The 14,841-nt window shown below is 40.6% G+C and overlaps 1 protein-coding gene across 5 annotated transcripts in view; it reads left to right on the top strand.

The window, feature by feature from the left end:
* The window catches only part of TDRD7 (tudor domain containing 7), a 77,178-nt gene that overhangs the window by 3,110 nt on the left and 59,227 nt on the right, over nucleotides 1–14,841 (top strand). For 4 of the 5 annotated variants that reach the window (XM_047830643.1, XM_047830642.1, XM_047830641.1 and 1 more), the window contains exon 2: nucleotides 12,891–13,103. In XM_047830643.1, coding sequence (XP_047686599.1) covers nucleotides 12,897–13,103 — 207 coding nt within the window. In that variant the 5' untranslated portion in view covers nucleotides 12,891–12,896. Of the gene's footprint in view, nucleotides 1–35; nucleotides 107–12,890; nucleotides 13,104–14,841 lie in introns of all 5 variants that reach the window. The other variant, XM_047830644.1, reaches the window with a different exon arrangement.

The raw sequence follows: 14,841 nt of genomic DNA, 5'->3' as shown, positions 1-14,841 counted from the left end.
ATGAACTTTTTTTTTTTTTTAATATTGTCTTCAAGTAAAAGGACAGCCAGTTACCAGAAGTATATGCCCTGAGGAGATACTAAAAATTGAGTGGCTGCCCAAGAAGGTAAGAGAGATTACTTGGTGATTTCAGTTTACCCTAATAATTCTTCAGATATATTTTGGGGTTTAGTGCCACTTTGCAGCTCAAATTTATGACATGAAAAATGCATTGAGGAAGATGAGCCAAACAGTACAGTTGAAAATAGTTAAGAAAAGAGAAACTTAAAGACGAGAAAACACAGGTGAGAGCCAGAGCAGCTGGGCTAAAGGTCTTTGGGTGTAGGGAGTGAGGAAAGTCAGGTAATGGGAAAGCGATAACATGCAAATGATTGAGTCACAGAGGGTTGGTGGTAAAGGCTGTATCTAGAGGACACAGAAGCCACCTTCTTCTGAGTAACACTTTCTCAGGATGATTACCAGGTGTATTAAAGAGAAAAGCTGTGAGTTTCCAAAATACAGTTTTGAGTGTGAGAATTATTTCAGGCTATTTAAATTACTTAAATCTCTCTCTTTTTTTCTTTTTAAAGGAAGATAATTTTTTTAAACGTTTATTTATTTTGAGAGAGAGCGAGAGAGAGTAGGGGAGGGGCAGAGAGAGGGAGAATCCCAAGCAGGCTCCATGCTGTCAGCACAGAGCCCTATGTGGGGCTCAATCCCATAAACTGGGAGATCATGACCAGGTGCCTCTAAATATCTCTTTGTTAAAGTTGGTCATTACTTTCCCCTGTTCCTTGCCCCACTTCTTGTACATTATTAACACTTTGGGGTACTGTGATTTATTGTGTAGGGAAAAGAAAAAGGACAGAATGAAAGGATAAAATGAGATGTCAATCGCCACCACTGAATATTTGCAGCAGTGAGAGATGCTTTCGGATTTGGGTGCACACCCTTAAATCAGAACGTGGCAGATCCCTGTTTTGTGCCAGATGATCAGTTAAGGGTTGATCACGAAGTCAGTATTCCATAAGTCCAATTTACTTGCAGAAGCCAACTCTACATTTGGAGTAGCTGTCTAAAAGGAAGCCCTAGTTGTGGGAACCAGAAGCCCTGGGTTCTTGTTGTGGTTCTGGCCATAAAGGTATATGAAACCTGGAATAATTGTCCTGGGCCTCAGTTTCCTCATTTTTAAACGGAAGGGTTTAGAGGAGATGGTCTGAAGGTGCTCACCAGCATTCCCTGCTTCTCTCGGCTCCCCACTGTGAAGTCAGGCCTCCATCCTATGCTGCTTTCCTAAGCCAGGCGGGATGCGGGGACATCGTGGGATTGTAGTCTAGCAGGGAATCTCTGCTCTGTGAGCCTTTGCCAAAGTAGTAAGTAACTTTTTGCCTACTAGTTAAGTGAGGAATCTTGGAGGAGATCCAGTGGCTTTCTTTGCAAGCTTTCCAGTTCATACGTATGTTAATGAGGCAAATAAGAAAATCTTTGGAAAATTCCGATGTTTCAAGTTTAATGTGGTTCTAAAAATTTCTCCAATATGCCAATGCTCATTTTACTTTCGGCCGTTTAATGCATATATTCATAGCTAGTCTTCCATCCACACCGTGCTTCCAGGAAATGCAGGTAACTTTTGAATGCCAAGTACCATGGTAAGTACAGGTGACCACTTTTGATGCTTGTCATTTGGAAGAGAAGCGAGGAAAGTGCAATTTGTTGTGACACATTGTGGCCATTTTCTTAAAAAACAATTTTTTTTTTGGGCGCCTGGGTGGCGCAGTCGGTTAAGCGTCCGACTTCAGCCAGGTCACGATCTCGCGGTCCGTGAGTTCGAGCCCCGCGTCGGGCTCTGGGCTGATGGCTCAGAGCCTGGAGCCTGTTTCCGATTCTGTGTCTCCCTCTCTCTCTGCCCCTCCCCCGTTCATGCTCTGTCTCTCTCTGTCCCAAAAATAAATAAACGTTGAAAAAAAAAATAAAAAAAAAAACAATTTTTTTTTAATGTTTATTTTTGAGACAGAGAGAGACAGAGCATGAGTGGGGGAGGGGCAGAGAGAGAGGGAGACACAGAATGCGAAGCAGGCTCCGGGCTCTGAGCTCTCAGCCCAGAACCTGACACAGGGCTCGGGCCCACAAACCGCGAGATCATGGCCTGAGCCAAAGTCGGACGCTTAACCAACTGAGCCACCCAGACGCCCCACATTGTGGCCGTTTTCTTCCCCCTGAGGTCTTTGCTAGCTGATCTTGGTCAGTTTTTGAAATTAAAAGTACTCTGATTAAATATTTCCCCAGACATAACTCCACTTTACTCTGGTGTTTATGATTCTTATTCAGCTCAGGCAGACCCTGTATTGTCTAAGGAAACCCTTAAGAATTTTAACTTGAGAAGCTGTGGTCTAAAACCGAGATAACCAACCTTATTTCTCCCAACCTAGCCTAACTTAGTCACCAGGGCTTGCATAACATTCTCAAAATAAAAGTAATTTGAGTTTTTTTAAACTAGAAATTATATTTCTCACAACGCTTTCAGAGAGTAGAAATAAAAGGGGAAAGAGAGTTGGAAGATCAAAATGGCAGCTTTAAAAATTTAGGGAGCCACTTTAGGAAACTTGCAAACTTAATCTTCTGGGGGGAGGATACCTAAAAAATCCTGTCATTGAGGCACAGTTGAAATTCCCATCAACTTCCTTTTGTGCTTCTAATGGATGACATCCAAGATAATAAACTTAATTTTTATAGAGGAAAGTATTCTTGTGTGCTTTTTACAAAAAGTTCTTAAGTGTAATTTGCCATCTATAGAAAATCTTGAAAAATTCCATGATAATCATAGTATTAAATTTTAGAGCATTTTAGGGGCACCTGGGTGTCTCAGTCAGTTAAGCATCCAACTCTCGCTTTCAGCTCAGGTCGTGATCTCATGGTTTTGTGAGTTCGAGGCCCACACTGGGCTCTGTGCTGGCAGCATGGAGCCTGCTTGGGATCCTCTGTCTCTCTCTATCTGCCTCTCCCCCACTCACACTGTCTTGCTCTCTCTCAAAACTAAATAAATTTTTAAAAATTCAGAGCATTTTAAAGCAATACAGATTAAAAAATAATGATTTCTTTAAAGATTTTTTTAGAGAGAGCATGCGAGCAGTGGAGAGGGGAAGAGGGAGAGACAAAGACTCTCAAGGAGGCTCCGTGCTCAGCCTGGAGCCGGACAGGGGGCTCATCTCTGGGCTCCATCCCATGACCTTGGGATCATGACCTGAGCCAAAATCAAGAGTCAGAAGCTCAAGAGACTGAGCCACCCAGGCATCCCTTTAAAGCTTTAGTTGTAACTTTCTTTTTGTTCATTGCCTAAAGTAGTATTGCTAATGTAGGAGTTGCAAATCCAACTGGAAGAAATTGACAAGCATGGGAATATGACCTACATCTGAACAAGATGAATAGTCACATTTTCCCTCCTAGGCTTTACTGTGCTTAACTGCCTCTCACCAGCTTTGAGATGTTCAGTCTCAGCCCAGGGACTACTTCTCCCTGCAAAAAGTTTTTTTCGCAAATAGAGAATCATAGTGTTCCATGAAAATAGCATATGTAAAGAAAAAAAAAAAAAGGCGGCGTGGGGAGTGGAAGGGAAGGATAAAGATACTTAATTTGGATTGCAGCCATGTGGTCAAGCCTTGCTTCCCAGTCCTGCCAAGTATAAGGTCTTTTTTTTTTTTTTTTAATGTTTTAAAAAACTTTGTGGAACTTTGCCTACTAGTAGTTAGGCTTCTACCATTGGCTGATAAAGCATGTGACTACTAAGTGCTGCTGTGAATTCAGTATCGATTTGTGTTTGTGAATCCCAACAGTATATGCGCACTGTTTGGGAAACAGGAATACACGTAAGCGTGAGACACTTGCCAGTATTCAAGCAGTGCCTCCTGCTCATAGGGATGTGTGGACTTCTTACCGTAACACTGTGTCCCTGACCTGGGCTTGCTCACTGAGAATGCTGGCTCAGAGTGGAAAGGCCCGAGGTAATCTACCTGATGGTTCTCAACCACAGCCTGGTGATGCAGTTGGCTCTCTCAGCCAGTTCATAACAATCATGAAAATTTGCAAGTCATTTTTTAATAAAGTAAATTAAAGATGAGTCCTTTAATAGCCTCACATGCATTATGCTATATTTTAGTAAGTAGGAGAGAAAAGGAGTATTAGGTGGATGGAGCACGTGGCATTCGTTCACTCAGTATTTATTGAGTTCTTGTGGGCGAGGCACTAGAGATTCAGTAGTGAACAAAACCTTACACATCCTGGCTTTCATGGAGTTTATAGTCATGTTGGGGAAGCAGGTGGTAAGATTAAGTAAAGAATCTTGGGTGGTGATAAGTGCTAAGGAGGGAACGGGTGTAGGGAATATTGGGCAGCTGGCATAACAGTTCTGATTTGGACTAGGGTGTCCAGGGAAGACCTTGCTGAGAAGGTGACCTTTGAGCAAATACCTGAAGGAGCTGAGGCAGTGAGCTGTGTAGCCCCCTGGGACAGGACTTCCCAGACAGAGGGAATGGCAAGTGCCCTGATGTGAGGCTGTCCCAGGCATGTTTGAGGGACAGCAAGGAGGACAGGCTGGGTGGAGTGGAGGGAGTGAAACATAAGCGAAGGGAGGAACTGAGGTCAGAGAAGTGGGGTGAGTGCAGATTGTATAGGGCCCTGGTGGTCCCTATGTGAAGAATCGATTCTAGGAGGTTAAGTGGAAGCAGAGACCAGCTAGGAGGCAGTTGCCCCAATCCAGGCAAGAGATGTTGTTGGCATGGGCTAAGGAGGGTCACCATGCAGTTGGTGAGGAGTGGGTGAATTATGGATGTCAGCCTGTCTGACACCATGTGGTGATGGTGATAAGAGTTGAGAGCCACTAATACTGAACTCTTTTGTTTTACAGCTAAGGAAACTGGGGCCTGGGAGAAAGGATTTGTCCCGGGAAAATAAACGCTTTCTGTGTGGTGATAGTGAACGTGGAGACGCCAGCAAGGGGAGGCATGGGCACAGCCTTCCACAATCCCTTGCCTCTCCCCACAAATCAAATCAAAATCAGTATATCAACTACTAATTGTCAGCGCCCCCAAACTGTTAATGTCTGGGAGGTCTTTGCAGGCAGCTCTTTCAGAGTAGATCTTAGGAAGGCAGAGGGGACATCTGAGGGGAAGTAGTCTGAAGTGGTTCTCCCAAGGGTGGAAGGAGTAGAAGGCTTTCATAGAGGGCAGCCTGTAGAACCAGTCTCTGGTTAGCTTCTAAGATGGGATTAGACTTTGCCTTTCAAACCGTCCTATTGGGCTTCTCTTATGTTTTAGTCATAGGATGTCCATTAGTGAGTAGAACGTCAGAAATTTTTTTACCCCATAAATTAGTGTGATTGCTGCTCACTCCCTAACGTGGCAGGGGAAAAGTAGACCACACTGGGGAGGTAGTAATGGACTAGATGCTCTTTCCAGAAAGAAGGGAAAGGAGGAGGCAGTAGAAACTCCTTCTCAAGGTGGAGGTTAAGTCCTTCCTGCTGAAACCCTGGGCAGGGGAATTTATAGTGGTTCTGACTGGGGAGGAGCCTGGTGTACTAAACAGTCTAGTCTAAGCCGATCCAGGTACACTGCTAACACCCAAGCAGGTGTGTTCCTACTTGTGTGCCGACCACCTGGCATTTTATCTACACAATATATGTGTATAATTCATCGTCAAGGCCCGCCTGGAAATGCTGGTATACATAGATGCAAAGTCTAGCTTTACTCAGAAGAGCTCTAAATGAAGAGGTGGGAGGGACAGAGTTTTGAAGGAAAGAAGGTGGACAAGGTGGAGGTAAAAATGTTGGGGAGGCTTGGCTCTGGGACATGAGTAGGTGATCCTTCAGGTTTTCCTCTTGCAAATGAAAACTTGGCCAGTTGGTTCTTCCGACATGAGGAAATAACCGTGTAGTTAAAGTTCATTGATCTTTGTTGAGTCAGGAACCATTACAAATCAAAGTATTTCTCTTGTAATCAGGAGTTTACTATTTAAGAGCCTGAATTCATACTTTAGATTCAACTTCCGGCAGCCTTGAGATAGAGGTCCCAAAGCCATCCTCTCTTACCTGCTCCCCAGCATACTCAAAGTGTGTTTGGACGTCAGGGGCAATGGAGGTGCTCAGACCCTATAGCTGTCATATTTTGCCGCTTACTCTTTAGAGTGCCTGTCTGTCTCACTGACTTAGAATCTGTAGCATCCCTGTGAGTGGCTTCCATATATGTTACAGTATCTTGGTTATTTCCCCTAGGCTTTGGTTTTCTCATCTACAGGATGAGATTACTTTCTTCCCAGAATTAGTATGTATATTAAATTTTTAGAAAATCCAAATCTCAGAATTTGTATAAGAGAAAAAAAATATGTATGTCTACCCAAAGACTTCTGTTCAAAGCAGCCTTGTTTATATCCCCAAATTGGAAGCAACCCAAGTGTCTGTCAACACTTGAATGGATAAATGGATTGTGGCACATCCGCACAGTGAAATTAGTACTTATTGTAGCATAAATAGTATTTGCTGAGAAATGGGGTAACACGGGTGAAGCCCAAGAATGCGAGGCAAAAGTGATCTATAGTGACAGAAAGCAGATCAGTGGTTGCCAGGATACAGGACAGTGTGTATGAGAGGGTGAGAGTTGACTGCAAAGTGGCACAACTTGAAAGAGCTTTTTTTTTCTCTTCTCAGAATTATTGAGATATACTTTACATGTAATAACTGTCACCCTTTTTTGTTTACAGTACTCCAAATTTTGACAAACTAATATAGTTTGTCAATCAAGACATAGAATATTCCCATCACCCCCAAAATTGCCTTGTGCCCTCTTATAGTCAATCCCCTTCCTATACTCCCAGCCCTTGGCAACCACTGATTTAATTTCTGTGCCTATAGTTTTGCCTTTTCCAGAATGTTACATAAATAGAATCATACAGTATATAGCCTTTTGTGTCTGGCTTCTTCCACTTGGCATGATGGAAAGAGTCATCCATACAGTTTTAGGTATCAATAGTTTGTTCCTTTTCATTGCTGAGTACTACTTCACTGCATGGATGTGCCACATTGTTTATCCATTCACCTGTTGATAGACATTTGGATTGTTTCCAATTTGGAGGTACTTATGAATAAAGCTGCCATAAACATTTAAAGTACAGGTTTTTGTGTGGACATAGTCATGATTTCTCTTGGGTAATTATCTATGTGTAAGTTTTTTGGGTTGAATATTAAGCATATGCTTTTGACCTCGTAAGAAACTGCCAAGATGTTTTTCAAAGTACTGTTTTGCAAGGCCACCAGGCATTTATGAGAATTCCAGTTGCTCTGTATTCTCATTAGCACTTCATATTAGTGGTTTTTTAAAAATTTAAGCTATTCTTACAGATGTGTCGTGATGCCTCATTGTGGATTTAGTTTTGCATTTCCCTGATGAATAATGCCGTTGAGCATCTTTTCATGTGTTTTTCGGCCATCTACATCTCTACTTTAGTGTGTATTCAAATATTTTGCACATTTTTAATCGGGCTCTTTGTTTCTTATTTTTTTTAAGTTAGTCATTTATTTTTGAGAGAGAGAGAGAGAGAGAGAGAGAGAGAGAGAGAGAGAGAGAACACATGTGCATAAGTGGCAGAGGAGCAGAGGGAGAGAGAGAATCCCAAGCGGGCCCCATGCTCAGTGCTGAGCCCAGTGTGGGGCTCGAGCCCATGGCCAGGAGATCACAACATAAGCTCATATTAAGAGTCAGATGTTTAACTGACTCAGTCACCCAGGTGCCCCTTTTTGTTTTCTTATTGAGTTTTGAGTGTTGCTTATATATACTGGTTATCAGTCCTTTACCAGCTGTGTTGCGAAAATATCTTCTTTCAGTCTGTGGCTTGTCTTTTCATTTTCTCAACAGCCTTTAAAGGAGAAGAAATTTAAAATTTTGATGAGATCCAATCTGTCAGTTTTTTCTGCTGTGGTTCTAAAAAATCTTTGCCCAACTCATGGTCACAAAGATTTACTCCTTTGTTTTTTTCTAGACATTTTACAGTATTAGCTTTTTCAAGTAGGACCTAAATGATCTGTTTTGAGTTAATTTTTGAATATGGTATGAGGTTCATGTTTTGCATATGGATGAGTGGTGGTCCACCACTATTTGTTGAACTTTGTTCATTGAATTCTTTTGTTAACTTTGTCGAAAATCAGTTGACTATGTGCGTGTGGGTCTTTTTCCGGATTATGTATTGTGTTCTTTTAATGTGACTGCTTTTTTGACAATACCCACATTACTTTGATTAATATACTTTTATAGTCTTGAAATCAGTCTTTTTGCACTGGCTAGGATCTCCAGTGTGATAAATGAATGGGGATGAAGAGAGTGAACATTCTTGCCCTGTTCCTATCTTAGGGAGAAAGCATTCATTTTTTTCCATTACATATGATGTTAGCTGTGGGTTTTGCACAGATATTCTTTATCAGGTTAAGGAGGTCTCCTTCTATTCTTATTTTCTGAGAGTTTTTATCATAAATATTTTGAACTTTGTCAAATGTCTTTTCTTTACCTATTGATACCATGGGGATTTTCTCCTGTAGTCTCTTGATTGTAGTCCATTACATTGGTTGATCTTTGAATATTGAATCAGTCTTGCATTCCTAGAGTAAACTATAGTTGATCATGGTGTGTTATCCTTCTTACATATTGTTGGATTTGATTTGTTAATATTTTGCTGGAAAATTTTGCAGTTATGTTAATGAGGGATATTGGTCTGTGCTTTTCTTGTAATGTCTTTGTCTGGTTTTGATGTCAGCATAATGCTGGCCTCGAAAAATAGATTTAGAAGTATTCCCTTCCCTATGTTTTTTGGAAGAGTTTGTGTAGAAGTGTTATTATTTTTTCTTAAAGTTTTTGGTAGAATTGGCAATAACGCCATATGGGTTTGAGTTTTCCTTGTGTGAAGGTTTTTAACTACAAATTCAATTTCTCTAGTAGATACAGAGATATTAAGGTTATCTGTTTTTTCTTGAGTAAGCTTTGGAATTTGTGTCTTTCAGTGAATTTACTCCATTTCTTCCAATTGACCAAATTTATTGGCATAAATTCATAATATTCTCTTTTTAATATCTATAGGATCTATATTGATGGCCCCTTCTTTAATCCCATTATTAATAATTCCTGTGTTCTCTTTTTTTTTTCCTTGATTAATCTACCTGGAAGTTTGTCAATTTTATTGATGTTTTCAAAACACTAGTTTTGGTTTCATGATTTTTTTCTTTACCTTTTCTATTTCATTACTAATCTTTCATCATTTCAATATTGATTTTGGTCTCATTTTTTATTCCTTCCTTTCTTCTACTTTTGGTATAATGTGCTCTCTTTTCTCAAGGTAGTAGGTTAGACCACTGAATTGGGACCTTTCTTCTTTTCCAACATAAGCATATAATGCTGCAAATTTCCCTCTAGATATTGTTTTAACTGCACCCAGTAAACTTTTGTATACTGTATTTTCATTTATTTAAAAATATTTTCTGATGTTTTTGTTCTGAAGGAGGCTTCCTTTCTGACCTTTGTTTTAGAGGTATGTCATTAAATTTGCAAATACATGGGGATTGTCCACGTATCTTTCTGTTACTGATACCTAATTTAATTTTTTCTAGTCACAGGATACTCTTTGTATAATTTCAATTATTCTAATATTCTAAATTGGTCAAGGATTGTATTAAGTCCAAGAATATATTCTGTTTTGGTGAATGTCCCACGTGCTCTTGAAAAGAATATATATTCCACTACTGTTGGGGTAGAATATTTTATGGATATCACTTAGGTCAGTGTGGTTGATATTGTTATTAAGCTCTTCTATATCCTTACTGATTTTTTTTTTAATTTTTTTTTCAACGTTTATTTATTTTTGGGACAGAGAGAGACAGAGCATGAATGGGGGAGGGGCAGAGAGAGAGGGAGACACAGAATCGGAAACAGGCTCCAGGCTCTGAGCCATCAGCCCAGAGCCTGACGCAGGGCTCGAACTCGCCGACCGCGAGATCGTGACCTGGCTGAAGCCGGACGCTTAACTGACTGCGCCACCCAGGCGCCCCTCCTTACTGATTTTTTTTTTGCTTACTGGTTCTACCAATTAGTGAGAAAGGAGTTTTGAATTTTCCAAATAATCATGAATATATTTATTCTTTCAGCTCTACTGGTTTCTGCTTCATGTGTTTTGAAGCACTGATGTTTGGTGCAGTCACATTTAGGATTGTTTTATCTCCCCGATGAATTAACTCCTTAATTATGTAATGTCCCTCTTAATCCCAGGTGATATTCCTTGTTCTAGTATTAATTAATCATGTATTTGGATGTCATATCTTTTTCTTTTTACTTTGAATCTATGTGTTTGTATTTAAAATAAATTTCTTGTACATAGTATATAGGTAAGTCTTTTATATCCACTCTTCTGATCCTAAATTTTTATTGAGATATTTTCATCATTTACATTTAATGTAATTATTGCTGTGGTTGACTTTAAATCTACCATTTTGCTAGATGTTATCTCTTTTCTGTCCCCCCCACCCTTTTTTTGCCCAATTTTTTTTTACTCCTAATTGCTTTTTTTTTTTAATTCCAGTGTAGTTAACATGCAGTGTTAGTTTCAGTTGTACATCTAATTGCTTTTTGATTGAATTTTTTATCCTGTTTTGTATTTACTAATGGCTTATTAATTATATCTCTTTAAAGCATTTGTGGTGGTTGCCATAAGGTTTATGATACATGTCTTTATCACATTCCCCTTTCAAATAATATTATACTACACATTGTGTATATATACATAGTATTAATTCAATCTTGGTGCTGGCGGTGACAGTTCTAAAAGAGTTGATGTTTAGTGGAGGGCAGTACATAATGAGTACTTAGGATATTTGCCATTTAACCTCATTGTCATTTGAGTATCATATTTATTATTAAGAGCACTCACAAATGAGCTGATATCTTCCCTCCTTTTTAAAATGGACAGATGAGGAAATTGCTAGAATTGTATGCTATTCCTCCTTTTTGTTTTTTTTTAACTTTATTTATTTTGAGAGAGAGAGAGAGAGTGAGAGAGCGAGGGCAAGTGAGCATGTGCACAGGGGAGGGGCAGAGAAAGAGGGAGAAAGTGAGTCCCAAGCAGGCTCCTCACTGTCAGCACAGAGACCAATGTGGGGCTCGATCCGACAGACCATGAGATCGTGACCTGAGCCATAATCAAGAGTCAGACACTTAACTGACTGAGCCACCCAGGTGCCCTTCTCCTTTTTGTTTTCTAAACCAGAGAAAGAATGAGACTGTCTAGAATTCTGTGCTGTCCAATTTAGTGTCCACTAGCCACATTGAATTCCAATTAAGTTTAAAATTCAGGTCCTCAGTCATGCTGGCCACATTTCAAGTGCTCAGTCACCACGTGTATTGAACAGTGCAGGTGTAAAACATTTCCATCAGCACAAAATTCTGTTGGATAGCACTGTTGAAGGAGGAATTAACAAGTTGTCCATAGCTGACCTTTCTAAGTCTGCTTTTCCTGGTTTCTTGAATGCCATTCTCTGAATGTATCACCATTCTATTTACTATCAGTCCAGAGGAAATATGAGTGGTTAATCCTAAAAAATGCCAATTACTGACTATTGAAGATCCTTAGCCAGGGCCCCCACAGGTTTCCAAGGTACCAAAATTCATTTTTCTCTCACTTGACTGCTGGGTATGACGCTTTTGAATATACTATTCTTCTTGGTTCTTTCCTCTTTTTGTTTATATGACACCAGTTCTGCCTTTTCTACTTCTATCTCTGGTCACTCCTTCACAGGTTCTTCTTGTCTTGCCTATCCCTTAATGACAGCCTTCCACAGAGGTCCATCCTTAACTTTATTTTTGACTCCCTGGGCACCAAATACCATATATATGCTAAAGGTCAACAAATCCCCAGTTCAGACCTCTAGCCTGAGTTCCTCATGAATATATCTGTGTGGCTTCCCTGTATGCATCCCAGCCTCCATACGTCCCAGATGAATTCACTCTTTTCTTCTCTTGCAAACTTGCCTCTACCCCATCTCAGTGTGGGTCATTACTGTCTGCTGTGTTTCTGAGCCAGAAACTTGGAAACTCCCTCATAATCCAAACCAGTTAATCAATTTCTGTTGATTCTACCTCCTAATTACTTCTCAGATTGGTTTTTTGTTTATTCCCAACTTTCTGTTTTTAAGTCCTCCATATTTTCAAGTGTTCTTACAAACTCATTAGTCTTTCTCCTTCCCATTTGTCTTCTCCACTACTGAATAGTTATCTTTCTAAAATGCAAAGCTGATCACTTTATTCCCCTATTTAAAATTCTTCTAAGGCCCCACATTATGTTTGGCAAAAATGCACACATGTAAACATAATATAGGGGTCTCTTCTGAGTCTGCCTCTTCCCACCTCTTCCCACCTCTTTTATCCTCGTCTTTCAGTCCTCAACTTACAATCTTAGAGTCTTCATTCAATCATGTCCAGCCACTTAACTGCCTGGAACTCTTCAGAATCAACCATCTATTTCTCTCTGACCTCTGTGCCCTTTGAACTTTCTATTCCCTTTACTTGAGGCTGATACCTCTCCCCATCCTCACCCCACCACACACCCTTTTCCTCCTTGCCTGGCTGATTCCTTCCTGTCCTTCAGGATTCCATTCAGACCTCCCCTCTGGGAATGTTTCCCTGATATCTTCCCTCCCCAGATTAGTCTTTGTGCATCTTGGACTTGCCCTGTGTTCTCATAGTATTCTTTGCTTTTCTCCACCATAGTAATCTCCCTATATTGTAACAGCATTGAAAGTATTCAGTAACAATTGATGGGATAACCTAACAACTTCGAATGAGTTCACAGACTAATAAATCATATTATAGAAACCTTCTATTGTGTTCTTACAGGTGAAGATGCTGGAAGCAGATCTGGTTTCAAAAATGCTACGAGCTGTTCTGCAGTCTCATAAGAACGGAATAGTATTACCCCGCCTCCAAGGAGAGTACAGATCTTTGACTGGAGACTGGATTCCCTTTAAGCAGTTAGGTTACCCAACACTAGAAGCCTATCTGAGAAGTGTGCCAGCAGTTGTGAGGATAGAGACTAGTAGATCTGGAGAGGTAAGAAGGTAATTGTGCATGTCAAGAGTCAAACCAATTCTTTTTTTTTTTTTCTAATGTTTATTTATTTTTGAGACAGAGACAGACCATGAGTGGAGGTGGGGCAGAGGGAAAGGGAGACATAGAATCTGAAGTAGGCTCCAGGTTCTGAGCTGTCAGCACAGAGCCCGACGTGGGGCTCGAACTCGTCAACTGCGAGATCATGACCTGAGCCGAAGTAGGACGCTCAACTGACTGAGCCACTCAGGCGCCCCAAGAGTCAGACCAATTCTTAATTGCCTGCCTGGCACTTCTAATCTCCTAACTAGGACAGAAGTCAAAGTGAAAAGTACTAGCTAAGTGGTTTGAGATTGTTAGTGATAGAAAGCATCCAAGACACAGCCTAAATTCTGATGTCTTTTGTTTTATCCCTCAGATTATTTTTGATGTAAAACTTAGACTCTAGTCACTATAGATGAAAAAATTTAAAGTTTACCCAGTCATTAGCATTCAAGCAAAATAAGTGTACTGGAGACCTAAATGCCAGGTGTCAGCACCCATGCATTATACACCTGCTACAACTGTTTTTGCTCAGGTCACTAATGACCTCCTGATTATCAGAGCTAATAGATACTCTTAAATTCTCATTGTTTGACCTCATTCCTATCTGTTCCTACTATCTGGACCCTAGTTGAGTCTCTAGTGGATCATTCAGCACTTTGATTTTTTTTTAATATTTTTTAAGTTTATTATCTATTTATTTATTATGAGAGAGAGAGAGAGAGAGAGTATGAGCAGGGGAGGGGAAGAGAAAGAGGGAGAGAGGGAATCCCAAGCAGACTCCACACTGTCAGTGCAGAGCCTGATGTGGGGCTCGAACTCACGAACTGTGAGAGCATGACCTGAGCTGATATCAAGAGTCAGCTGCTTAACTGACTGAGCCACTGAGCGCCCCAACACTTTGATTATTACAGGGCCTTCCCTACCATTCTCCTTGTCCTCCTTAATCCCTTCTTTCTCTAGGCTGTTCTACCCTTCACACCAATATGATAAGACTATTTAAATCTTTTAGTTTCTCTGGAAGAATATTTTATATAGAGCATGGCAATTTGGTGGTAGCAATGAAATGTTTTATTGCACATACCCTGTGACCCAGCAGTTTCACCCCCTGGTATCTCCCCAATATATGGTATGAAAGATATGGACACACCATTGTCCAAAAGACAAAAAGCACCCACCTTACCAAACAGCATATTCTTCTGGGTTCATTTCTACATAGGTAAATAGATATAACAGATCTGGGGTATTTCTTACCCAAACTTGTTTTTTAAAATTTTCTTTTTTTAACGTTTATTTATTTTTGGGACAGAGAGAGACAGAGCATGAACGGGGGAGGGGCAGAGAGAGAGTGGGAGACACAGAATCGGAAACAGGCTCCAGGCTCTGAGCCATCAGCCCAGAGCCCGACGCGGGGCTCGAACTCACGAACCGCGAGATCGTGACCTGAGCTGAAGTAGGACGCTTAACCAACTGAGCCACCCAGGCACCCCTGTTACCCAAACTTGTAATAGGTGTTCTGTTTGGGGGCATGGGGAAGGCAGTGGGTGGAGGAGGGAACAGGGGAGAAGGATCAGGAGAGTGATCAAAGGGAAGGTTCACCTGTGTGTAATCATTTTTATAAGGATCATGTCTAAATTAATTAAATACTATATTAATAATAAAACTTGCTTCAATATCCCTGATTTTTCTAGACAGATTT

This window comes from Prionailurus viverrinus, chromosome D4 (genome assembly GCF_022837055.1).
Source record: "Prionailurus viverrinus isolate Anna chromosome D4, UM_Priviv_1.0, whole genome shotgun sequence".
NCBI lineage: Eukaryota > Metazoa > Chordata > Mammalia > Carnivora > Felidae > Prionailurus > Prionailurus viverrinus.
This window is presented reverse-complemented; position numbering and strand designations above follow the sequence as displayed.